The sequence below is a fragment of the Carcharhinus amblyrhynchos genome, chromosome 14 (genome assembly GCF_965287045.1).
Source record: "Carcharhinus amblyrhynchos chromosome 14, sCarAmb.v2.hapA, whole genome shotgun sequence".
Classification (NCBI taxonomy): domain Eukaryota; kingdom Metazoa; phylum Chordata; class Chondrichthyes; order Carcharhiniformes; family Carcharhinidae; genus Carcharhinus; species Carcharhinus amblyrhynchos.
In genome coordinates this window covers 60891867-60917783 of record NC_137337.1, presented here as the reverse complement: position 1 = coordinate 60917783, position 25917 = coordinate 60891867, and the positions used below count along the sequence as shown (strand labels likewise).

At 41.1% G+C, this 25917-nt stretch overlaps 1 protein-coding gene across 2 annotated transcripts in view; it reads right to left on the bottom strand.

Moving 5' to 3' along the window:
* eif2ak4 (eukaryotic translation initiation factor 2 alpha kinase 4) overlaps positions 1 to 25917 on the bottom strand; it is a 128850-nt gene that overhangs the window by 31523 nt on the left and 71410 nt on the right. For both annotated transcript variants that reach the window (XM_080202975.1, XM_080202977.1), the window contains exons 18-29: positions 24659 to 24738; positions 21140 to 21241; positions 19853 to 19903; positions 15289 to 15525; positions 13403 to 13478; positions 10665 to 10786; positions 10280 to 10329; positions 6475 to 6643; positions 6144 to 6260; positions 1964 to 2029; positions 1495 to 1665; positions 43 to 177 (exon numbers count right to left, since the gene is read on the bottom strand). In XM_080202975.1, coding sequence (XP_080059101.1) covers positions 43 to 177; positions 1495 to 1665; positions 1964 to 2029; positions 6144 to 6260; positions 6475 to 6643; positions 10280 to 10329; positions 10665 to 10786; positions 13403 to 13478; positions 15289 to 15525; positions 19853 to 19903; positions 21140 to 21241; positions 24659 to 24738 — 1376 coding nt within the window. The remainder of the gene's footprint in view (positions 1 to 42; positions 178 to 1494; positions 1666 to 1963; positions 2030 to 6143; positions 6261 to 6474; positions 6644 to 10279; positions 10330 to 10664; positions 10787 to 13402; positions 13479 to 15288; positions 15526 to 19852; positions 19904 to 21139; positions 21242 to 24658; positions 24739 to 25917) is intronic.

The following is a 25917-nucleotide window of genomic DNA, read 5'->3' as shown; positions in this document are numbered from 1 at the left end:
ATATAGCAACAGGTAATCAAAGTCAGGATCAAAAGAACTCACCAGACTGTCATATCTCCCTCCAGCTGCTAAGATATCTGGGAAGATGTGGTGTCGTCGTTTCACAAGTGCTATAAATTGGAAAATGACTCCATTGTGCTGCTGAACCTTGTAGATAAGGCCCAGGTTAACTATCACCTGCAGAGCAAGGAATAGAGTTTCAGCACTGCACATGTTCAGATCAATACCCTAACTTTCCCTTTATTCTAACCTTTCTATCCTTGGCCACCTGCACTGTTCCAAATTAAGCACCTGATCTTTATAGCCTTCTGGACTTGATGAGTTCAGAAATTTTTCATCAGTCTCTGCTCCCAGATTTTTTGTTTGTTTCATTTAAACAGTTAGCTGCTGTTGATAATTCTGCCTTCCATGTTTACATCTTTTCTAGACATATCTTTTGAATCGTTAATTGCTCTATTACCACCTCTTTTTATATTGTGCTATCATCCATGCTTTCATTTATTTTCTTCTATTTTTAATCCTATCACAGACTTTTCTGTTTCTTCCTTCCCCTCTTGCTTAAAAACTGTTACATTTCAAAGTGGTGTCAGTTCAAACACAGTAGTTTAACGTTAACTCTACTTCTCTTTCCACAGATGCTACCTGATCTGTTGAGTATTCCTGACTTTATTATTAGCTAAAGGCCTGTTTGTTGAGATTTCCAGATATATAAACCTGTCCCACCCAGTGCCAAACAACTTGCAAATCTGGCACCGTTTTTGGCTGTATGCAACTCTCAACAATTTTCCTCTGCTAAAGTTAATGTCAATGCAAAGATGATGTTCTACCAGGCTGCAGGTGCTGTTCAGCATCATGTCTTGTATGAATCAGCGGCCTAAAGGCACAGTGGTTAGCACTGCTGCCTCACAGCACCAGGGACTCAGGTTCAATTCCAGCCTTGGGTGATTATCCGTATGGAGTTTGTACATTCTGTCCATGTCTGTGCGGGTTTCCTCCAGGTGCTCTGGTTTCCTCCCACAGTCCAAAGACATGCAGGTTACGTGGATTGGCATGTTATTGTCCCAAGATGTGTTGGTTAGGGGGTTTAAAGGGGTAAACACATGGAGTTACTGGGATTGGGCAGGGAGAAGGGGGTTGGGCCTGGGTAAAATGCTCTGTCAGAGAGTTGGTTCAGACACGATGGACCAAATGGCCTCCTTCTGCACTATAGGGATTCTAATTCTATAATTCAACTGTGGAGGAAGTGGGCTTACAGTTTTGAGTCTTACAGCACAGTGATCAAGAACAGGAAAGCTTGCTGATGGCACCTTGGACTCGAAGAGGGAAGTCAACAATTATCGCACACTTACCTTGCCCAGCTTACATCAGCTAACTAAACACCAACTGAAATGGTTGTGGCCCAGCCTGTATGATGCAGCTACACTCAATGCCTTAACATTTTGAGCTATTATGTGAAGTACCTGTTTAAGATCACTCATTACAGTTACAACCAACCTGTAACTTGACATCAAGTTTCTTTAGGAGTTCCGTCACTTCCCCAAGCTCCTTTAAGGCCTGTTTTACCAGCTGACAAACAGCCAACTTCCCATTCATCAGAGGTATCAGCATAACTCTCAGTTCTTCCAGATCCAATTTATTCTCAATATACTTGTATAGGCTCAAGAGCTAAATGAAAGAGAAATGGCACTTTATTAATAGAAGTGGCCTTCCCTGCTAAGCTTCATGTCATCAGGACATCACCACAGCACAGAGTCCAGATGCATTCAAAGGAAAAAATAAATAATTACTGGGGAAAATGAATAGAGAGATAATGTCATTAGGGTGAGATGAAGCTCGTATGGAGCATAAACACTCACATAGATCAATTGGACCTAAGGGGGTATACCTACTTTATATATTCAAGGCAGTTCTATAGACAGGAGCAAATGTCATTGTGTCGGCAAAAAGCAGCCACTCAACTTACAGTGTTTTGTGATACTGACAGATTGCAGAATTTGGCTTCTACTTCTTGTTTGGTCAGCTTCCCCATCTGCCATGAAAGAGAGGTGACATATTAAAGAAGGTGGAAAGAAATCGGTAAATCTGGCAACGCACCAAATACACGCATTTCATAATGAATTGTTTAGAAGCACAGATTTTGAGTAAGCTCCACTGAAATATAATGGGTATGGAATGAAAGTCATGTCATGCGCATTTACCTTTGATCTTCAGGGGTCTTGGTCAACAGATAAATCTCCTGGACAATTTCGGGCTACTTGTTGTGAGACAAGTTCCTCACAGCATCACTCTAATGCACTCAAGGAAACGCAATGACAGCAATGCAGCAGAAAAGTCAGGTGTGTGAACAGTAGCAATTCAGAATTTTTATGAATGAACCAGGAGATGATTAATGCACAGTCCGGCGGTCAGTCCAAACTGTACTACTTTGGGCTAAGTTCAGTAAATGTGATGCCAGAATTCTCGGCCATCATAGCTGCTAGCCAGAGTCTGAATGTGTACTTTTAATTACACCACACAATATTCAGGACTAAGTAGCCCGCTTGATTGCTACCCCTTCCACAAACATTCAATCCCTCCACTACCGATGCATAATGGCAGGAGTGTGTACCATCTAGAAGATGCACTGCAGGAACTCATCAAGGTTCCTTAGGCAGCACCTTCAAAACCCATGACCACTACCATCTAGAAGGACAAGAGGAGCAGATACCTGGGAACACCACCACTTGGAGGTTCCCTCTAAGACACTCACCATGCTGACTTGGAAATACATTGCCATTCTTCACAATCACTAGGTCAAAATTCTGGAACTCCTTTCCTAACAGCTCTGTGGGAGTACCCATACCTCAGGGACTGCAATGGTTTAAGAAGGCAGCTCACCACAATCTTCTCAAGGACAACTAAGGATTGACAATAAATGCTGCCCTGCCAGTGATGCCCACATGCCGTAAAATTAATTTTAAAAAATTAATTTTTGAAAAAAAGAGGGAAGTGGATGCTCGTTTCTATTCCAGAATCTATTTATAGCTCAGACAGGAGTCTCTTCCATAGGTTTTTATTTTACAGCCAACATAAAATGGATTTGGGTACTCTCAGTCAGACACTGGTGGATATGGACTCCAAACTCAAAACAGTCCTTTAATCAGCGCAAGGTTACAGATCACGCAGTGGAGTCACAGAATGGATGCTGTAAATCAAAACATGTCATAATGAGGTAGAAATAAGGGTGGACTGAAACAAGTAAACTCATAGAATCCCCAAAGTGTAGAAGGAGACCATTTGGCCCATCGAGTCTGCACCAACTCTCCGAAAGATTATCTTACCCAGGTCCACCCCACCACCCTATCTCCGTAACCCCTATGCTTTACACAATACTGCATGTGCCATACCTGACCACGGAACAGATTTAGTTCTCTATCACTACTTTCATTGGATGTATGGCACAGAAACAGTCCATGCTGGGGTTTATGCCCCACTCAAGCCTCCTCCAATCTTTTTTCATCTGATTTTTTTCATTGTAATGCTGTATTTCCATCTCTTCATACATTTGCCTAGTTTTCCTTTAAATGTATCTATACAATTTGCTTCAGCCACCAGCTATGGTAACAAGTTCTAAATTCTCAACACTCAAGTTTCTTTCTGAATTACCTGTTAGATGTCCTGCTATCTTATACGGATGGCCCTTAGTTATTCTCCAGAGGAAATGTTCGCTCCATCCCCACTCTATCAAATGCATAATTTTAAACATATCTGTATACCCTGCCATTTCTCTATATCCCTCTACATCTTTTTTATAATATGGTGACCAGAATGGTACATAATATCAAGGTTTGATACAGGTTTAGCATAACTTCCTTATTTTTGAATCCTATCGTCTGAAAATAAAACCTGCTGCTTGGGAGATTTGTACCTTCCAAGTAATAAATTACCTCCCTATTCTTACCACCAAAATTTACTACCCCACTTTTACTTTTGTGGAATTTCATTGCCCATTCTTCAAAGTTATTAATGTCCTCCTGCATTTTGGTGCAATCCTCCTCAGAATTGACTATCATCCCCATTTGGTGCATTTCATGAATTTAGAAATTATGAGGTTGATTCCAAAGTCCACATTGTTAATGTTAATTGTGAATAGCAGTGGTCAAAACACGGGTCCTTGTGGAATGCCACTTCCCACCTTCTGCCACTCGGAACATACGTTTTTCCCTGGGGTGTGACTATAGTTGGGATAAAACTGTCTACAAATGGGAGTCTCTCCAACTTGTAGTCCAGCTAATTGACTCTAAGCTGGAGAGATCCGAAATGGAGACATCTGCTGCAAAGGTGTTTGTCTGGAACAGTCTCATCATCCACAAACTCCCCCATTCAGACACATAATCCACTTGGTCATATTTTAGATTAGCCTTATTTTAGTTAAAGTTATTAAATTCCTTATTCAAGAAATACTTCTAGTTATATCAAGTAATATAACTATAATTCACCTTATAAATTTAATTCAGTGGGGGGGAAATTTTACCATTGCTGGTCAAAGGACAGGACAAGTTGGTAAGATGGCGCGAGAGACAAGAAATTAGGTTTGCACCAGATTTCTCGCCTCTCGTGATCTTCCAGCACTGGAAGGGTCACGATAAGCCATGAGCCCCCACGGTAGGATATCTGGCAAGCTAGCCTCTTGCCCATTTCCGGCGCAAGACTGAATAAATTAGTGAAATTCAGTTAAAACGTATTTTGTATTGATTTAACGAGCCTGGGACACTATCGTCTGGGCTCATTTGCCTCTGTGGCCTCACCAGGAGAGATTCTCTCCTGTGAGAATCACAGGTAGTCGCCAGCAATGTGGACTAGTCATGATGACCTCACCAGTAGAACTGAAGGGCACTGATGCCCCCTGGCGAGGTCAGGGACAAAAGGAGTGGGTTGTCCCCTGGGGAAGTGACAAGTTCACAGTGTTACCCTGGCACTGCCCACCAGGCACCTTGGTATTGCCCACCAGGTGGTGGTGACCTTCTGCCACTCTGCATTGGGAGCAGTGGGAGGAGGGAGGGGAACTACTGGGGCTGGCCAATGGGGGAAGGGGAGAGCGACCAACTGCAGTGAGAGGCCCAGCAGGTGATTGCGGAGGGTTTTGATAGGCCATATGCCCTCATGGTAGGTAACAGTGGTGTTGGCTATGTCTGTGAGACTGGGTGCTTTGTAGGGGCTACGGAGATTGGCTGTCGCAGAGGATTGACAGGTCTCTGTTGCTAGAGACCCGCACATGTGCAACACCACCCTCTGGTGCTCTCAGCCAGCATTTAGACAATGTAAACAGAGCCACCAGCCACGAGCCACGAGCCACTGCCACCACACAGGTCAGGAACTGTTTCTGCTGATTTTTCATGCACTGACCACACAAGGAAGCAGCTTTGAACTTGCCCAAAAAACTGATCTGAAACTTTCCCATCTTCCCTCCCTCCTGGACTTAGGATTTTTTGATAAGATCAAACCCAGTTTTTATTCTTGCCCAGTTCTGGTTTAAACTACTGTCCTAGTTCAGAGAGAAAAATATCTTTACCAATAAATCACCTACCTCTGGACTACAACTCTCAGGTCTTTTGCTCCATCTCTCAGACCGTAATGATTAGAAAAGCAGCTCTTCCCTCACTGCACCAAATTCCCTGAGTTAAGTAAGTACTCACTTTCTCTAACAGTACTCCATTGAGCTAGATATCCTGTGTTTATACTAACTGGTATTCCAAAGACCCAAGTCAGACAATGCTGTCCAGGAAACCATGTCTCACTAACCATCTAAGTAACTAACTGTTTGATTGCCACCAACAGGAAGCTTGTCTGCAACTAAGATTAAAAGAAACCACAAGCTAATGTTCAAGTTGAATTAGATAATAAATGCAAAAATTGACAAGATTTTAAAGAGATGAACCCTTAAAATTTCTCCACTCACCAAATCTTCCAAGTTAAGGGAGTACGTTGTCTAACATAGTCCCGCAAGCTAGACTTCATGCTACTTGATAAGTACAACATTCACATAGGGATAAAAAGCTAATTAAAGCTGGTGGTCTTTGCATAGTATCAGGGTCAGTTTTGCTTTCTTTCATGTTTTGCTGCTTCAACTACAGGAGCAATTTAAGTAGTTCAGCAGAACTTACCATAAAATCGCCCAGGATGTTGCACACCTGCTGGGCTTTGTCCTCGGGTATCCCACAGTGTAGCAGCACTGCTTTCAACAGGCTAGTGTGGTTCATATGGATGCTGTAATTGCGCTCCTGCAAAACAAATAAAGGTAATGATCTCTCAAGGAACAGTGTAACTAAAAGGAGAATCTGACCACATGTAGCCAAATATTTCATGGATAATATCCCATTTATGCAAATATGACTATAAACTGTGAATCTAAACTGCAAAATCTTTGCTCCCAAAAGATTAAGAAAGTACTGTATTGGACGGAACTGGTTAACAATATACGGATGAACTCCCCACCTGCAATACCGGAAATTCCTGGATAATTTCGACAATGGTGTAGATCACCTCTGCTTCTGCCAATAAGTTGCTTGTGATTGGTGTGATAATATCAAATGCACATTCTAAGAGTTCTCGTGGATGAGAGCGGTCCAGCTTTCGGGGTCTGAATACCCTTTCAATGCAATACCTAGGAACAGATCAAATAGGGTTAACAACGACAACTTGTATTTATGTAATATATCTTTAATATAGCAAAATGTCTCAAGACATTATAAAGCACAGAGTCATATATGGCGCTATTACAGCAGGTGACTAGACGCTTAAGAAATGTCTTAAAGGAGGAAGCCAGATAGAGGGATGGAGAGGTTTAGGGAGAGAATTACAGAGTTCAGGGCCCAGGTAACTGATTTACAATGTTGGAGCCATTAATATTGGGGATTTCAGAAGAGACTGAAATTAGACAAATGCAGACATCTTGGGTTGGAGTAAGTTACAGGGAGGGACAAAGACATTGAGAGATTTGAAAATAATTATAAGAATTTTAAAGATCAGGCTAGTATCAGTCTGGATTCTGATGGTGATGGCTGCACAACTTGTACAAGTTATAACATGGGCAGCAGAAATTTGGATTACTTGAAATTCAAAGGGCAGAAAGTGGAGGCTGGCCAGAAATGCACTAGAAAGGTCAAGTCTGGATGTAACAAAGCCAGGATTTCAGCAACAGAAGGACTGAGGCAGGAACAGAGTCAGGTGAAATTACAGCAGTTGGGTGATGTTACAGAGCTGGAACTAGGCAGTGTTGAGGTACAGCTGGCTGTCGTCAGCAATGAAACTGAAATGTTTTTGAATGTCATCAAGGACAGTGTGTAAATGAGATCCTTGTGGAATACCAGAGTTTAATGGTGCAGGAATGGGAAGAGAACTAATTGATGGCAATTTTATGGCTATGATTAGCTGAATAAGAATGAAAAGTGAGTGGATCCACTTGCACCCAACTGGATGACAAGAGAACAGAAGAAGGATGGTGCAATCAACTGTGTCAAAGGCTGCAGACAGGTCAAGAAGGGAAAGTTTGCCATTGCCATAACAACATGGGATGTCACTTGTTTCTTTGAGAGCTGTTTCAGTACTGAGGGGTTTAGAAACCTGACTGAAAGATTCAAGCATATGTTCCAAGAAGATGGGAACAAATTTGGGAAGTGACAACGTGTTCAAGGGCTTTGGAAAGGAAAGGGAGTTGGGGATGTAGTGGTAGTTTGCTGGATTTTTATGGAAAGAAGTGATGACAGCATATTGGAAGGAAAGCAGAACAGAGCCTGACAAGAGAAGACTGTTAATAATTTTATCTACCACTGAGGTCAGGAAAGAAAGTTGGGCAGTCATGGGTCTCATGCATAAGTCAAGTTTGGAGAGAGCATGTGGGAAGATGGAAGAAGAGATTTGACTTGGTGGGTGAAGGGGAAAGGAGGCAAGTGGCAGAAACAGCTGATCACAATCTTGCTGACAAAGAAATCCTCGAGTTTCTCACAACCGCTTTTACTGGTGAGAGTGGAAGAAACAAGGGAAAGTGGTTTTATTCAACTATAAGATGTTTTTGAACAAAATAAAGTATCACCACTTTTTGTGCAACATTAAACATGAGTAACGCTCTTTCTAAATTTTCCCATTATATCCTCCCCAGGTGATACAAAATGGATTCATTACAAAATGAAGCTCTATCAACTGTCAGCTCTAGTACATATTAGATACAGAGCGATATTTTCAGTACGCTATGCCCATCAATCACACCCAGCTCAGGGACAGGATAGTTAGAAATAAAGTTCCCTCTGCACTGCCCCATTAAACATCCTTGGTCAGATTCAGCTCAAATTTTATGCTCTGACCCATAAATTTGCTTTACTTTAATTTCACATGAGTGTCATACTGCCTTAAGAGATACAGCTTCCATGTCATGGCCATGGCCTCCAAAATTTCCAACTTAATATCAATTTCTGCCAAACTGAACTGTACAGTGTTTTTTTTTAATGTTTATTAAGAACCACTGGATCAAATCATGTGGACAGCCCAAATTCATTTTACAACACATCCTTAAAACAAGAGGAGACTTTTATCCCATAAATCCAGGGGTAAGTTCAAACTCAGATCCATGCTAGTTCCCTGTTCTGTAGAGAATTGACCAAAGTCTTGATCCAGCTCACCAGGCCACAGCAAGAGTCAGATGTTTTGTGGATGAACAAAAAATGAGAACCTGTAATGTGATGAGTTTAGTGTCATAGCAGGATAATTTTGATTTGATTTATTATTGTTGTATGTGTTAGCATACAGTGAAAAATATTGTTTCTTGTGTGCTATACAAACAAAGCATACCATTCATAGAGAAGGAAACGAGAGAGTTTCCACTGCCTGCTGTGATAGTGGAGTCAGACACTTTAGGAACTTTCAAACGGTTACTGGATAGACACATGAAATACACCAGAATGATAGGGAGTGGGATAGCTTGATCTTGGGTTCGGACATAGCTCAGCACAACATCGAGGGCCCAAGGGCCTGTACTGTGCTGTATCGTTCTACGTTCTAAGCCTCCCATCAATGATCCAATGATACTGTCTACACTTCCCGCTGCCTTGGCAAAGCAGCCAGCATAATCAAGGACCCTACGTACCCTGGACGTTCTCTCTTCCACCAAGATATAAAAGTCTGGGGTCACATTCCGACTGACTCAAGAACAGCTTCTTCCCTGCTGCCATCAAACTTTTGAATGGACCTACCTTGCATTAAGTTGATCTTTCTGTACACCCTAGCTATGACTGTAACACTACATTCAGCATTCTCTCGTTTCCTTCTCTATGAACAGTATGCTTTGTTTGTATAGCATGCAAGAAACAATACTTTTCACTGTATGCTAATACATGCAACAATAATAAATCAAATCAAAATTATCCTGCTATGACACTAAACTCATCACATTACAGGTTCTCACTTTTGTTCATCTACAAAACACCTGACTCTTGCTGTGGCCAGGTAAACTGGATTGAGACTTTGGTCAATCCTCTACAGAACAGGGAACTAGCATCTTCAACTGACCTACTGTCCACTCTCCCCTCACTGTGGCATCAAAACTAAAACTCAGTGAGACAAATAGCAGGCACAAGCAAATGGCACCTTGTAACATATCCCCTTGGTACATTACATTATGTATTTAGTATGTGCAATTGTGGGATTACTTCTCACTCAGATATGAATGACATCTGCCCTGCATCAGACTGTATTCCAACCCACTAGTTAACGAGAGGAAACCAAAAGTAAACACCTGACCACTGCAACATCTCTGCACTGGAACACAGCCTAGTATTTACATCGATCCGATCCAACAAGACATCTGAATTGGTTTCTCCCCATTTCCTGAAGGCACGCTCCCCTCTGCGCTCACTCATGTCCTCTGGCACTGCACGTCCCCTATAACACTCCCTGCATCACCAAACACTAACTCACTATATGAGCCCAGATAGTGTATTCTAGTAGGTAATTTAAATATTTAACTCATCAAAACTCAGCCTGATCCTAACGGCACCTGACCTGGTCATTCAAGCACTTTCAAATGTGGATCACTAATTAGTGATCAGCAGTGTAAACATTGGTCGATTTTGCCTCTCCTTAATTCAACGAAACAGGGACCAAATATGCCACTAAGATCAAGGTTAGTCAACTCAGCACAAACTGTGAAACTAACATGGCCTCCACACCTCAGGTAGACAGACACCTTCAACATCTGTACCACTATAGAGCCGTACACTATATACCACTACTGACTGTATCTGCTCACCTTTTTAAACTGGTGATGTTGTTTCTTGCCACAAATCTTGCAAATGGCACCTAAAGAAAAACAGATGCATAAACAACACCAACTCTTGACTAATTTCAGAATTTAAAAATAATTAATTCTATTAATTTTTAAAAAAGCATTTTTGAAAGCAAATCTTTTGGGAAAAAACATCCAATTACGTATAACAAAATAATTTAAAGATCGGCTCTGGAAAGCATTCATTAATACAATTTCATCTACCCAATCCAGAACAGATTGAATCACATAGTTCAGGAGTATATGACAAACATGGTGTATTAATGCCGTTCAGGGGCCTCAGCCAAATCCAATCATAAAACATGCAGACAGGGTGAACAATACTCTCAAAGCATGTGAAACAACTCACCCGGAGGTCATGAGGCAACATGACCAGCATGCCGCTATGGTCCATGAAACAGGCTCCTTCATTGCCCTCATACAGTTTCTTGTTCTTTGGCATAAATAATGGAGTGTGCAACCAAGTGGCACCTGTAATAGATTAACAACTTCAGCTTTAAAGCAAAGCTTTCTACCTCCAATCAGCTACAGAAAATTTGAAATCTGGGGATGGACATTTCAGTACATTAGAGTGTTAATGTCAAGGTTTGGATGATGAAACAAATATCCAAAGAGTCGACTAATAATGTATATTTGAGTATTGATCCCAGGGGTTGGCTGATTCAATATATCAAATCATAAATCAAACAACTTGAAATGAGGTTATTTTTGGCTGATCATGTCTTTGGAAGAGTTCTTCAACTAATCTCACTACCCAGCTCTCTCCCCATAACTCTCCTAACTCTTTCCTTTCACATATTATACAATTCTCTTTTTGAGCTCAGCATTGCATCTGCCTCCACCACACATTCAGCCAGAGCATTCCAAGTCACAACAACTCGCTATGTATTTAAAAAAGTTATTACGTCACCTCTGGTTCTTTTGCCATCCAACTTAAATTTGTGCTTTCTGGTTATTGACCCTTCTGCCACTGGAAACAGTTTCTCTTCAATCACTATCAAACAATTCACAATTTTGAACACAACAATCAAATATAAAGATAAGAATATAAGAATTAGGAGCAGGAGTAGGCAATTCAGCCCCTCAAGCCAGCTCCACCATTCAATATGATCATGGCTGATCTCATCTTGGCCTCATCTCCCACCTTCCTGCCACTCCCCATAACCCTTTACACCTCCACTAATCAAATACAAAGTCATCTCCTCAAATTTGTTTAGTGTTCACTGCATGGGGTAAAGAATTTCACAGCTTCATGACCCTCTACACCAAAGCATTTTAGATAATACGCCATCTTTTTATTCCTCCAACTAAAATGGATAACTTTACACTTAGGCACATTAAATTGCATCTGCCAAATTTTAACTAAACTATCCATATCCACTTGTATATTTCTTATTTCCTCATTGGAACTAGTTTCCCGTCTGTTTTTGTGTTGTCTTCAAATTTGAAGACATTCTATCCCTGTATCCCAAATCATTAACATAGATTAAATAGTTGGGGCCGGAGGACCGAACCCTGTGACACACCACTGGTTACAGCTTGCCAATTAGAAAAAGATTCATTTATCTCCAGTCTCTGCTTTCTGTGGTTAGTCAATCCTCCGTCCCAGCTAATATGTTACCCCCAATCCTGTGGCATCTTATCTTGCGTATTAACCTTTTATGTGGTATATCTGAAGTCCAGATATACCAAATCTACAGGATCCCCATTATCCACACTTCTTGTTATATCTTAAAGAACTCCATCCAATAAGTTAGTCAAACACGATTTACTCTTTGTAAAATGATGCCAACTTTGATGGAATGCGTTTTGACTTTCCAAATGGCCCGTTATTACTTCCTTAATAATGGATTCCAACAGTTCGCCAACATACATTAAATTAACTGGTCTATAATTTCCTACTTTCTGCCTTTCTCCATTTTTGAACAGTGGCAATACATTAGCTATTTTCCAATCCACTGGAACTTTCCAGAATCCAGGGAATTTTGGAATATTATAACCAATGCCTTCACTATCTCTACTGCCACATACTTTCAGACCCAAGTTGTAGGCCATCAGTCCTTAGGACTTGATTGTCTTTAATCCCAATAGCTTGCTCGCTACTTTTTCTCTAGTGATGGTGATTATTTTAAGTTCCTCCTTTGCAACAATTTCTGCATTACTTGTTATTATGAGGATGGTTCGAGTGTCCTCTACCTTGAAAACAGGCATCATATTGATTTAGTGTCTCTGCCATTTGAGTTTCCCATCAACTCCCCAGTCTTGTCTTCTAAGGGACCAATGTTGTGCTTAGCTACTCTCTTCCTTTATATATACTTATAGGATCTTTAGCTATCCATTTTGATTTCTTGGGCTAGATTTGTTTCATAATACACCTTTGTTCTTTACTAAGCTTCTGTTGGGTGGTTGGGTGGGTGGTTGGGTGGGGGGGAGGGAGATTATTTGCAATGAGGAACTGCTGAGTTGAGTGAGTGAGTGAAACGATTGGGGTTGGGAAGATGGGTGTGCGTGCACGGTAACTAATTACAAAGTACGGGAGAGGGGCTTTACTGAGTCTTAGATCACCAGGGAACGTGGAGAGCTTTGATGAAACCCACGTGAATTTCATAAAATAACATTTTTACAAAGTGCTTCAAAACACAGATTTTTAAATTAATATGACATAGTATCATATATTAATTTATAAAACACAATTTAATAATTATAAACTGAATGTTAACATGTTGCATTGTTGCTGTTTTGCTTCTGATGTTAAACCTGATTCATGTTGGAAAATAGTTTGGTAAATACAGTTTAAAAACTTCCATAAGGTTATTTCTTATCCATCTCAGTTCAAGTGAAAAGAGACCCAGTCTGTCAACTTGTTCCATACTTGTTTATTCCTTCTAGTATCATCCTTGTGGATCTTCTTCACATTCTCTATACGCATTTCATTCTATAGCAAGTAGGAGTGTAAGCAGTACTCGAACAGAGCTCTGAACATAATAGCAACTCAGATGGACTGCAGAAGGCAACAGAAAACAAGCCACATAGAACAGTAGGCAGAGCCAACAGATGAGTTAGCTAACTGCAATGCATTATACTCACCATGCCTTTTGAATACACGGCAGACAGTGTCGTACACATAGTGCCGCAGCATGGCATAGCATGCTGAAAAACTGCCCTAAAAAAAGAAAAACATACAACTAACTTTTTTACAAAAAGATGCACAAATTAAAATCTGATTGCACTTGGTGTTTCCTCTTCAGAATGGCCAAAGCTAACACTCCAACAGAAAAACAGATCAACCAGCCAAAGTGTGGCTTCAGACGTCCAGTCATAGTTTCTAACTTACTGCCAGCAGTTGGCCAAAACATCAGTACAACAGATCTTGGTGAACACCCCTCAATATTGCTTGTCATTTGAAGTCAGGATATGATGTTTTGTGAATTTTTACTCTTGTATAGAGTAGGCACAGGGGTTGAGTTCCAGTTTTATTCTTTTTGAAAATCTGCAGCAGAAAAACATTTTTCAAATTAACAGGATTATACTTTGCCTGCAGAAAGAAGAGGGAGAGGGTTGAAATTTTACTTAAATAGATGACTGAGATCCTGGAGCTGGGTCCACCAGCATTATATTTTACATAATAGTATAGGGCCAGGGAAGGAGGATGGATGCTGCAAATAAAGGAGAGTGGAATGATAGTAGAGGTTAAGGTTTGCCTTTAAACTCCATGTCACACAAGATTTTGAAAAGGACAGGAAGGTTATAGCTAGTTAAGAAACTAATAAGTTTGCATTGATTTACTGTATCGAGGGGCAGATATAAAGGTGAATAGCCAAGGTCTTTTCCCCAGGGTAGGGGAAATCAAAACTAGAGGGCATAGGATTAAAGTGGAGGGAATGATTTAAAAGGGACCTGAACGGCAACGTTTTCACACAGAGGGTGGTGCCTATATGGAAATGAGCTGCCAGAGAAGGTGGTAGAGTCGGGTATAATTACAACATTTAAAAGACATTTGGACAGGTACATGGATAGGAAAGGTTTACAGGGATATGGGCCAAATGCAGGCAAATAGGAGTAGTTCAATTTAGAAAACCTGGTTGGCATGGATGAGTTGGGCCGTAGGGCCTGTTTCCCTGCTGTATATCTCTTTGACTCTATGATCCTGTGTCCTCATAGACAATAAATAATAAGTCATTTGCTAACTTACCTGCATTGATGACAGTCTTGGCAGATGAGCTGAGGGAGGTGTGAGAGCCAGAAGGCAGATTTTGGGAATTCTACATCTCTACCTCCCTGCCCCACCCCCACCATTTTGAACTGTGGCTGGCATGAATTTCAGAGAAAGAAAATTTCCAGTGAAAATCACTAGGTTCATTGAACAGGAAACAGCACAATGGAGTCAATACTTTGAATTACATACATAAGATTCAAAAGGATAGCAGTCACTAAGAATGCAGGGATTTTGTTTCTGCTGTTGGCAGATCTCAGGCATACTTCTAATAGTAAATTGCACAACTTATACTTGCTTTGTTATTGTACTTTACTTGTCAATATTACAGATGAAAAACACACACTACACATATGAAAAAAAACATTGGTTGTAAATGCATCACAAGATGTTTCTTAGGGTGCAAAAGATAATTATTTATTTTATTTCGATCTTCACAGCCTTTACTGATGTAAAAAACTTGCTGATAAACTCTTGCCACATTACAAACTGAAATAGAACAGCATTTAGTGTGCCAATCATGATTAAACTGAATTAAGGTGAGATGAGCTCTAACAAAAGGTAATCGATGTGAAACATCAACTTCCTTTCCCTCTAAACTGACGTTAGCAGACCTGTAACGCATTTTCAGTTTTTAATACAGTACAGTATTTGGCTTTGCAGTTAAGTTTAATTTTGTTCCTAATAGATTCAGCAAATCCAGTGACAATGCTGCAGTGTCCCCACTGGAGGCTGTTTTGTGATATTATCAATTTCCTACCTTGTGAACATCAACATCATAGGTGAAATCCATCGCAGGGGTGATGTGCTGGGAGAAAATCTGGTTCAGCAACGTCCGGTAAACTTTGCTGCTGGTATTTGCCAGTGCGTGGTGCAGCATTTCATGTAGTTCTGACTCCTCCATTTGGGGCGGGGGAAGATGCTCACTTTTCAGCAACTCTAGCGCAGTGGGGCGTTTTGCTGGGTCATGATTTAACAGCCAGCCAACTATCAACCTCTTTGAAGAAAAGAGCAATATCAGGACATTAACTGTGTGCGTTTGTATGAGAATGGATAGAATCATACAATCAAAGAATCCATACATTGCAGAAGAGGCCAATTGGCCCACTGAATCTGTATCGACTCTAACAGAACATCCCCAGGCCATAACCCCACACATTTCCTATCTAATCTATCTAACCTACACATCTATGGATACTAAGGGGTAACTTAGCATGACCAATCCACCTAACTGTACATTTTTAGACTGCAGAAGAAAACCAGAGCATGTGGAGGAAACCCACACAGATAAGGGGAGGACATGTAAACTCCACATAGACAGACAGTTACCCAAGGCTGGAATTGAACCCTGGCGCTTCGATAGCAGTGCTAACCGCTGTGCCACCGTGCCACCTCCTGCTGCATAGGGACCGGAATGGGCATTTATCCTTTCAAATCTATTTTGCCATTCAATTTAATCATGGCGGATTTGGGCCTTGTGAGAAACGCAGCTCACAGTCAAACAATTTAGTCAAGTCAAGTTCTGAAGGAGCAAGATATTTTATTTAACGTTCTTGCAAGACCGGGTGTCCAATAAAATAGGCACACCTTACATAGATTTGCAGCACATTTTATACTTTTTTACAAGCATTGTAATGGCTTTGCAATGTATTGTTCTCCCCTAATTGGTGGTCCCTGTCCCATCTATGTGTTGTCATTCCCCTATTGGCTCGAGGTACCCCAAGTTCCCATCCCCTCTACTCCCCATCTAACCATGTCTCCTGTTATCACAAGAGTGCATTAGCAAACTCATCCATCTTATCTAACACTGTTACATGTCCAGTTCAGATTGGCGGTAATCAATCCTTTGCCAACTTAATCACTGCTGTCCCAACTATCTCAGTGACCTTTTCCCCCTTTTATGCTTAGTTGTAAAAACAACACATCTTGCAGACAATTTGCTTTTTGTAACTTGGGCCTCTTACATTCCTTCAGGATATGGTGTATGCTTCACTGCACATCACACCTCTGGTGTTATCTCCACACCACAGGCAGTCTTTTTATTATCCCTAACTATTGCTGTGTTAGCAGCATCGAACCTTATGTCCTATGTTTGTGACTAAACTCACAGTTGTTTCCATAATGTGGGTTATCAATGTGCCTGGCTATATCCAGTTTACCTAACTTTAAGCTATTTCTCTATGCTATACAGATATATGTGTTAACAGCATCTTTACCTATTGTTCACAGCCTCAACTCCATTTGCCCACTTTTGATCCATAACTTCAATATCCTGACTGAATAAGACATCTATCATCTCAATCTTAAAGGCTTCAACTGAGCCAACATTCACAGATTTTTGGGAAAAGGAGTTCAAGGTTGCCACCACACTTTGGGGGAAAAGAAGCATTCCCTGAATCTGCGCAGAACAGATAGGTTCCAATTTTTACAATATGCCAATTTGTTGATTCCCCAGAAGGAATACTGTTTCTTGTTATCTATGCTAATAAATCAATTACAAACTTCAATCAGATTGCTCTTCAATATTTAACAATCAATGAATACAACCCATTTTTATGCAACTTTGCGATGAAAATTTTTTCTGTATCATTTAGAAGAACAGGTGATCGCGTTGAAACATACAAACTTCTTAAAGGGCTGAACAGACTAAATGCTGAGAGGCTGTTGTTTCCCTGGACTGCAGGGGCTAGTCTCAGATTAAGGGATTGGCCATTTAAAACTGAGTTAAGTATTTTCACACAACGGTTTGTGTATCTTAGGAATTTTCTACAATGCAAAGAGATTCAAGGGAAATGAGAAGATGGCAAGAAAGTGGAGTTGACGATAGAAATTCAATGATGATCTGAATGGGATAGCAGACTGAAGGGGCCACTCCTGCTCCTATTTCTTAACCTATCCTCATAAATTAACCTTTTAAGAAGGCACTCTGATGAATATTCTATCCAACCTCTCAAAGGTGCATAGCATATTTTTCCAGTGGTAGGGTTCCCACCACTGAATGGAGTAGTCCAGATGAGGTCTAACCAAGCTTCTGTAAAACTGAAGCATAATTTCCCCTCTTTGCATTGCAAGTCAATAACTCAAGCGGCCACAATGTTATTACATATGACAAGAACTTGCATTTTCAAGATGTCCCAAAGCATTTCAAAGCCAACAAAATACTTCTGAAAATCTCCTCAGGGCAGCATTCTCAGTCCAGCCATTTTCAGCTGCTTCACATCAATGACCTTCCTTCCAAGATAAGGTCACAAGTGGGGATGTTCACTCATGATTGCAGACTGTTCAGTACCATTTGCAACTCCTCAAATACTGAATCAGTCTGTCTGAATGCACTAAGACCTGGACGACATTCAGACTTAGGCTGATAAGTAGTAAGTGACATTCATTCCACACAAGTGCCATCTCCAATCTGAGAATCTAACCATCTTCGCTTGACATTCAAATGGCATTTCCATCGCTGAATCCCTCACTATCAACATCCAGGACATTACCACTGACCAGGAACTGAACCAGCCATATAAAAACTGTGCTAAAACAGCAAGATACATGTTCTAACCACTAAATAAAGAAAATTCTCCTTATTTCCCTACTTAATTTTTTAGTAATTACTTTGTCTTTATAGTTCCTAGTTTTAGATTTTCCAAATGGAAATGTTGTGGGGATTTTTGCCCTGGCCTACAGGGGGGTGGGAATGGCAACGGGGGCGGAGAATCAAGGGAGTGTCCCAAAACGACTTTTATGCCAGCGGGATTTACCTGGTCAGTTGTCCCTGTTCCCTCACCAATGACATAATGACAACTTTAAATGTTGGGTCCACATTTGCATTAATTTAAATACGAATACCAGCCGACATTCCCACTCCCCACCCCACACTGGCATGGCCTGAATCACTTTAGGTCCCCCATAATATGCAGCTAGTGAACAGAAGCTGCCGGAGCTGCACAGATAACTGCAGTCCCCAGGGGGAAAGAGGGACTGTATGGGGGATTGGAAGTTACATGGGGGAGGGGGAGTTGTTGTTCTGTGGGGAGTTCATGTTTTGATTTTTAAATCCGTGGTGAACTTTAAAAAGAGAATCCATCCCAACCTTTCAAAAGCTCAAGTTGTTGCTGGGCCAGGCTCTGATTGAGCCAGCATGATGTGTAGGACCCCACCCCTTCCACTTTTTTTTCACAAAGTATTTGAAATGAGGGTGGAAACCCTGCACTCATCTGTGCAGCTCCGGCAGCTTCTGTTCACTAGCTGCATATTATGGGGGACCTGAAGTGATTCAGGCCATGCCAATGTGAATGGACAATGTAATGTGGGGAGGGGAGTGGGAATGGGAATGTTGGCTGATATTCATATTTAAATTAATGCAAATGTGGATCCCAACCTTTAAAGTTGTCATTATGTCATTGGTGAGGGAACAGGGATATCTGATCAGGTAAATCCAGCAGGCTGCCCTCCACATTTCCCATCCAAGACAAGACTTTAAAAAGAAATCGGAAAAAAAATCAGAAAATTCTACCCATTCTTTTCATATCTACCTTGTCCAACCCATTCATATTTTTATAGACTTTGCTTTTCAACCACATTCAGTTTTTTTGTAAATTTTCTCCAGTGTGGGTGTATCAATTCACATTTATCTATATTACAGTTAATTTGCCACTTAACTGACCACTCTGGAAGTTTTCCAATGTCTTGTGTTTTGCTGCATTCTTCAACAACTTAATAAAATGTCTCAAAGCACTTCATATTGGTTAAGGAGGTAGGCTTTTTCTTAAAGGAGGAAAGCAAGGCAGAGCTAGCAGAGAGAAATTCCAGGGCTTAAAGCCTAGGTAACTGAAGGCACGGCCACAAATGTTGGAGCAATTCAAATTAGAGTTGTTCAAGAGGCCAGAATCAAATGAGCACAGATATCTCAGAGTTAAAGGACTGGATCAGATTACATAGAAAGAGAGAGATGGGGTCCATGGAGGGTTAATATTAACTTTACGTTAACTTTATGTCTCAGTTTGGCATTATTTGAAAATTTTGATACTGAGTTGCTTGCTCCAAAGTCCAAATCAATAATGTAAATTTTGAACAATAATGGAGTGGCATGTTCTTGTTGAAACCTTCCTTTTTAGGGTCCTGCAATTTGAGGTCATCTTAGCTTAGCTCTTTGCAAGCACAACAAAGTGAGTTGTTATTTTGCTGATAAGTGGTTCATATCTGCTTCAGAAGTTTTGCGTTCCAATCCTGGGGGAGAGAAACAGCCCACCTTATAACCTATGGTCCAGACTCTTTATCCAGGTCACAACTCATACAATTGCCAGTGAGGCAAAAGCCAAAGACTGTACCTGTTTTGAATATCTTTTCTCATCAAAATCTTCAGGGAACTCAATTATGGGCTGGGAAAGGAAAAAGTAACTTCAATTAGATTAGACATTTCCATCAATAAACTGAAAAATAAGCAATTTTCCTTCACACGACATCTATCCCCAAACCCCAAAGGGCACTACTGCAACCTTCAAAACCCAAGAACAAGTGCTTCTCAGTGCTTTTATGAGGGGAGAAAACAATGCAAGATGCCCACATATGCCCATTCCTCGCCACAGTCAGACTGTCCAATGAATTCTGTGTGTGCATATCTGGACCGTGACCTTTATACTTCCAACCTTTAGTCTTTGGGCTCACCGCCACCTCATCCCTCCCACAATGACGCTTTTACTCAAGGTTTCGTGCCAAGGTGAGGGAAGCTAGCACTAGGCAATGGGTCACTTCTCTCTTATTGGCATTCACTAAGCCTCAAACATTGCCAGGTCAGATGTACAATAAATTACTCTTCTGGTTCAATGTCGCAACACAAATTCAGAAGAGCACCCACCAGCAGTTCTGAAGGAAAGACATTTTAATACTGTTTATTGAATGAGAGATTGAGTGCATTTTTTTTTTTACATACACTGTATCTCAATATTGTGCAATTCACTGCCCTGCTATATCACTTTTGTATATCATTAGGCCCATAAATAAATCTAAAAATGATTCTACATTGACACAATGCACGTTTCAAAACTCTATAGTCAATTACTGTCCAAGTGTGTTTCTCTGTACTAGAAAAAATACAACTTGCATTTGTATAGCACCTTTAATAAAATGTCACAAGGTGCTTTACAGGAACATTCAGAAACAAAATCTGACACCAAGCCATATAAGGAGACCGTAGGATTGCTGACCAAAACTTGGTCAAAGAGTAGGTATAAAAAAAGAGGAAAGAGGGTAGGGTAGAAGTTAAATTTGAGAAATTTACAACCTTAGCAGCTAAAGGCACAACAGCAATCAAAATTAGGGATGCTCAAGAGGCCAGAATTGAGGAGCACAAATATCTATAGGGATTAAAAGTAATATTAAGAGAAACCAAACAAGATTAAGAATGGTAAAGCTCCTTTTACTCAGGACTACATATAATGGACAGTGAAAAAATTTCCTACCCTTCTTGAATCTCAACTTAGTATTACAATTTGAACAGACTTTACTGAAATTGAAAACACAACCTGATTATTTCTGAGGCAGAGATGGATTTACTGATAATTACAATAATTTGGATTCCAATTATCTCCATTAAGGGTCAATACATTAGCACCTACCATTCGCAACTTGCTGAGAACTGATATCCTCTCGGACGCTGTGGCCATGGGTTGGTACGACATCTCAAAGAAAATGATTCCCAAACTGAACAGATCCACTTTCTGGAATAAATGGCAGAAATTAGCTGTAATTTCATGAAGTCACACACACACACACACACACACAAATAAATGGGATGGGACAATAATGGCAGTTCACAGATGTTTCTGGTCATATTGGTGTGTAATGTTCACTTGTACAACATACTACTTTCCCAATGATACCATCATCATTGTCTTTTTTGATGTGACATATTTTGCTGAACATCTCACTGCACATCCATCCCTCCATTAAATGTCTTCGTTTCTAAAGACTATTAATTTCTCCAAGAGGTGTCAATACCTAATCCCCCGATCCAGCTTAAAGGTATGTTTATTTATTTATTAGTTACAAGTAAGGCTTATATTAACATTACAATAAAGTTTCTGTGAAATTCCCCCAGCCGCCATACTCCAGCATCTGTTCAGGTACAGTGAGGGAGAATTCCTCCTACAGTCCAAAGGTGTGCAAGTTATGTGGGTTGGTCATGCTAAATTGCATCTTAGTGCCCAAAGATTTTTTTTATTTTGTTAGTGTCTCAAGTAGGCTTACATTCACACTGCAATGAAGTTACTGTGAAAATCCCATAGTCGCCACAATCTGGCACCTGTTTGGGTACACTGAGGGAGAATTTAGCCTGGCCAATGCACCTAACCAGCACGTCTTTCAGACTGTGGGAGGGAGCCAGAGCACCTGGAGGAAACACACACAGACATTGGGAGGACGTGCAGACTCCGCACAGGCAGTGACCCAAGCCGGGAATCAAACCCGGGTCCCTGGTGCTGTGAGGCAGCAGTGCTAACCATTCTGTCACTGTGCTGCCCCTATTATGTCTCTCTTAAGGAACCATAAATAAAACAGAATCACTGTGCATCATTCCAATATTTTCATTCATAGCCACAGATAAAGGCACATGGGATCACTATCACTTTCTAATACACAATTTAGAGGCTCTGGTCAAGAAGAAAGAGGCACATGATATGCATAGGCAGCTGGGATCAAGCGAATCCCTTGAAGAGTACAGGGTGAAGGAATAGAGTTAAGAGAGAAATCAGGAGGGCAAAAAGGGATACAAGATTGTTTTGACAGATAAGGCAAAGGAGAATCCCAAGAGCTTCTACAATACATAAAGGGCAAAAGAGTAACGAGTGAGAGTAGGGCGTCTTAAGGATCAACGAGGTCATCTACGTGTGGATCCACAAGAGATGGGTGAGATCCTAAATGAATATTTCTCATTAGTATTTACTGTTGAGAAAAGCATGAATGTTAGGGAACTTGGGGAAATAAATAGTGATGTCTTGAGGAGTGCAAATAATACAGAGCAGGAGGTGCTGGGAGTCTTAAAGCGCATCAAGATAGATAAATCCCCGGGGCTTGATGAAGTGTATTGCAGGATATTGTGGGAGGCTAGGGAAGAAATTGTGGGTCCCCTAGCCGAGATATTTGAATCATTGATAGTCACGGGTGAGGTGCCTGAAGATTGGACAGTGGCAAATGTTGTGCCTTTGTTTAAAAAGGGCTGCAGGGAAAAGCCAGGGAAACACAAGCCAGCGAGCCTTACATCTGTGGTAGGTAAATTATTGGATGATATTTTGAAAGACAGGATCTACAGGGCTTTACAGACGCAAGGACTGATTAGGGACAGTCAGCCTGGCTTTGTGAGTAGAAAATCATGTCTCACAAATTTGATTGAGTTTTTTGAAGGGGTAACCAAGAAGTTAGATGAGGACAGTGCAGTTGATGTTGTCTACATGGACTTTAGAAAGGCCTTTGACAAGGTACCGCATGGTAGGTTGCTGCATAAGGTTAAATCTCATGGGATTCAGGGTGAAGTATCTAAATGGATACAAAATTGGCTTTTTGACAGAAGTCAGAGGGTGGTTGTAGAGAGTTGTTTTTCAAACTGGAGACCTATGACCAGCGGTGTGCCTCAGGGATCAGTGCTGGGCCCAGTGTTATCTGTCATTTATATTAATGATTTGGATGAGAATATAGGAGGCATGGTTAGTAAGTTTGCAGATGACACCAAGATTGGTAGCATAGTAGACAGTGAAGAAAGTTATCTCCAATTGCCACAGGATCTTGATCAAATGGGCCAGTGGGCTGACGAACGGCAGATGGAGTTTAATATAGACAAATGTGAGGTAATGCATTTTGGTAGATTGAACCAGGGCAGGACTTACTCACTGAACGGTAAGGCGTTGAAGAGAGTTACAGAACAAAGAGATCTAGTGGTACAAGTTCGTATCTCCTTAAAAGTGGAGTCACGGGTGGACAGACTGGTGAAGAAGGCATTCGGCTTAGTTTCATTGGTCAGAATATTAAATACAAGAGTTGGAATGTTTTGTTGAAGATGTACAAGACATTGGTAAGGCCACACTTGGGATACTGTGTGCAATTCTGGTCACCCTATTACAGAAAGGATATTATTAAACTAGAAGGAGTGCAGAAAAGATTCACTAGGATGCTACCAGGATGGATTGAGTTATACAGAGAGAGGCTGGATAGACTGGGACTTTTTTCTCTAGAGCATAGGAGGCTAAGGGGTGATCTTATAAAGGTCTATAAAATAGTGAGAGGCACAGATCAGCTAGATAGTCAATATGTTTTCCCAAAGGTAGGGGAGTCTAAAACTAGAGGGCATAGGTTTAAGGTGAGAGGGGAGAGATACAAAAGTGGCCAGAGGGGCATTTATTTTTTTACACAGGTGGCGAGTGTCTGGAACAAGCTGCTTGAGGTAGTAGGAGAATTGTCTTTTAAAGAGCATTTAGACAGTTACATGGGTAAGATGAGTATAGAGGGATATGGGCCAAATGTGGGCAATTGAGTTTAGCTTACGGGTTTTTTAAAAACAAAGGATGGCATGGACAAATTGGGCCAAAGGGCCTGTTTCCATGACGTAAACCTCTAATTTTAAAGTTTATGCACAGAATTTCTTGTAAAATCAATAGCTCTATGAAATACAAGTTAATAGTTGGTGAGGGCAAATTTAGGACGCTGTAAATAAACTATTTGCTAGATATGTTCCCTTATTAGACTTTTTTTTAGAAAAACAGGTCAGCTGGAGCCGGTGGGCGGGTGTGTGTGTGTGGGGTGGTGGTGGTCATCTTGCCAGAGAAATGACATTAGTAAAATGAAGTTAAAGAGGTACAATTTCAACATCACCGAGCACAGGAATTGCCCACCATGAGAACTACAGCTCCATTCCCAGTGACAGGACCTCAGTAGCAAATCAAGTAGTGTGCCAAACTAACAAAGACACAACACCAAACCTTTCACATTACAAAAATGAACTCCTCAGAGTTATGTGGCATTAACAAAGATACACTACAGATAACAATACTTAAAGAATGAGCCATTTACAGGGAGATAAGTAGTTAGCCCGTAAGTGATGCTGGAATTTATTATCTAGTTATTGATATATAAGCACGATACACTACCTGATTGTAGGAGGCTTTGGTGTTGCCCTGTACCTCAGGGCTCACATATAAGGCAGTGCCAACCATTCCGGTCAGATTCCCTGTAATTGAAACAAATACTGAGTGATTTGGAGATAGTGACCATAATTCGGTGTCCTTCATTATTGCAATGGAGAGGGATGGGGTCACACAGCAGGGCAATGTTTATAATTGGGGCAGGGGTAATTATGATGCTATTAGGCAAGAATTAGGGAGCATAAGATGGGAACAGAAACCATCAGGTATGGGCACAAATGAAAAGTGGAGCTTTTTCAAGAAACAAATACTGCGTGTCCTTAATAGGTATGTCCCTGGCAGGCAGGGAGGAAATGGCTGAGTGAGGGAACCATGGTTCACAAAGGAGGTTGAATGTCTTGTTAAGAGGGAAAAGGAAGCATATGCAAGGATGCTGGGTCCTCTGCTATTTGTGATTTTTATCAATGACTTGGAAGAGGGGGCTGAAGGGTGCGTTAGTAAATTTGCTGATGACACCAAGATTGGTGGAGCAGTGGATGAGGTGGAGGGCTCTTGCAGGCTGCAAACAGACATTGATAGGATGCAGAGCTAGGCAGAAAAGTGGCAGATGGAGTTTAACCCTGATAAGTGCGAGATGATTCATTTTGGTAGGACAAACTTGAATGCGGATTACAGTCAACAGCAGGGTTCTGAGGAATGTGAAGGAACAGAGAGATCTTGGGGTTCATATTCACAGATCTCTGAAGATTGCCACTCAAGTGGATAGAGCCGTGAAGAAGGCTCATAGCGTGTTAGCGTCTATTAACAGGGGATTTGCGTTTAAGAGCCATGGGGTTATGCTGCAACTATACTGGACGTTGGTGAGACCACATTTGGAATATTAGGTGCAGTTCTGGTCACCTCACTATAAGAAGGATGTGGAAGCATTGGAGAGAGTGCAGAGGAGATTTACCAGAATGCTGCCTAGTTTGGAGAGTAGGTCTTATGAGGAAAGGTTGAGGGAGCTGGGGCTTTTCTCTTTAGAGTGGAGGAGGATAAGAGGCGACTTAATAGAGGTTTAGAAGATGATGAGGGGGATAGATAGAGTGGATGTGCAGAAACTATTTCCTCGGGTGGATGTAGCTGTAACTAGAGGGCATAACTATAAGGTCCATGGTGGGAGACATAGGAGGGATGTCCAAGGTAGATTCTTCAGTCAGAGTGGTTGGGGTGTGGAATACACTGCCTGCTGTGGAGTCGGACACTTTAGGAACTTTCAAGCGGTT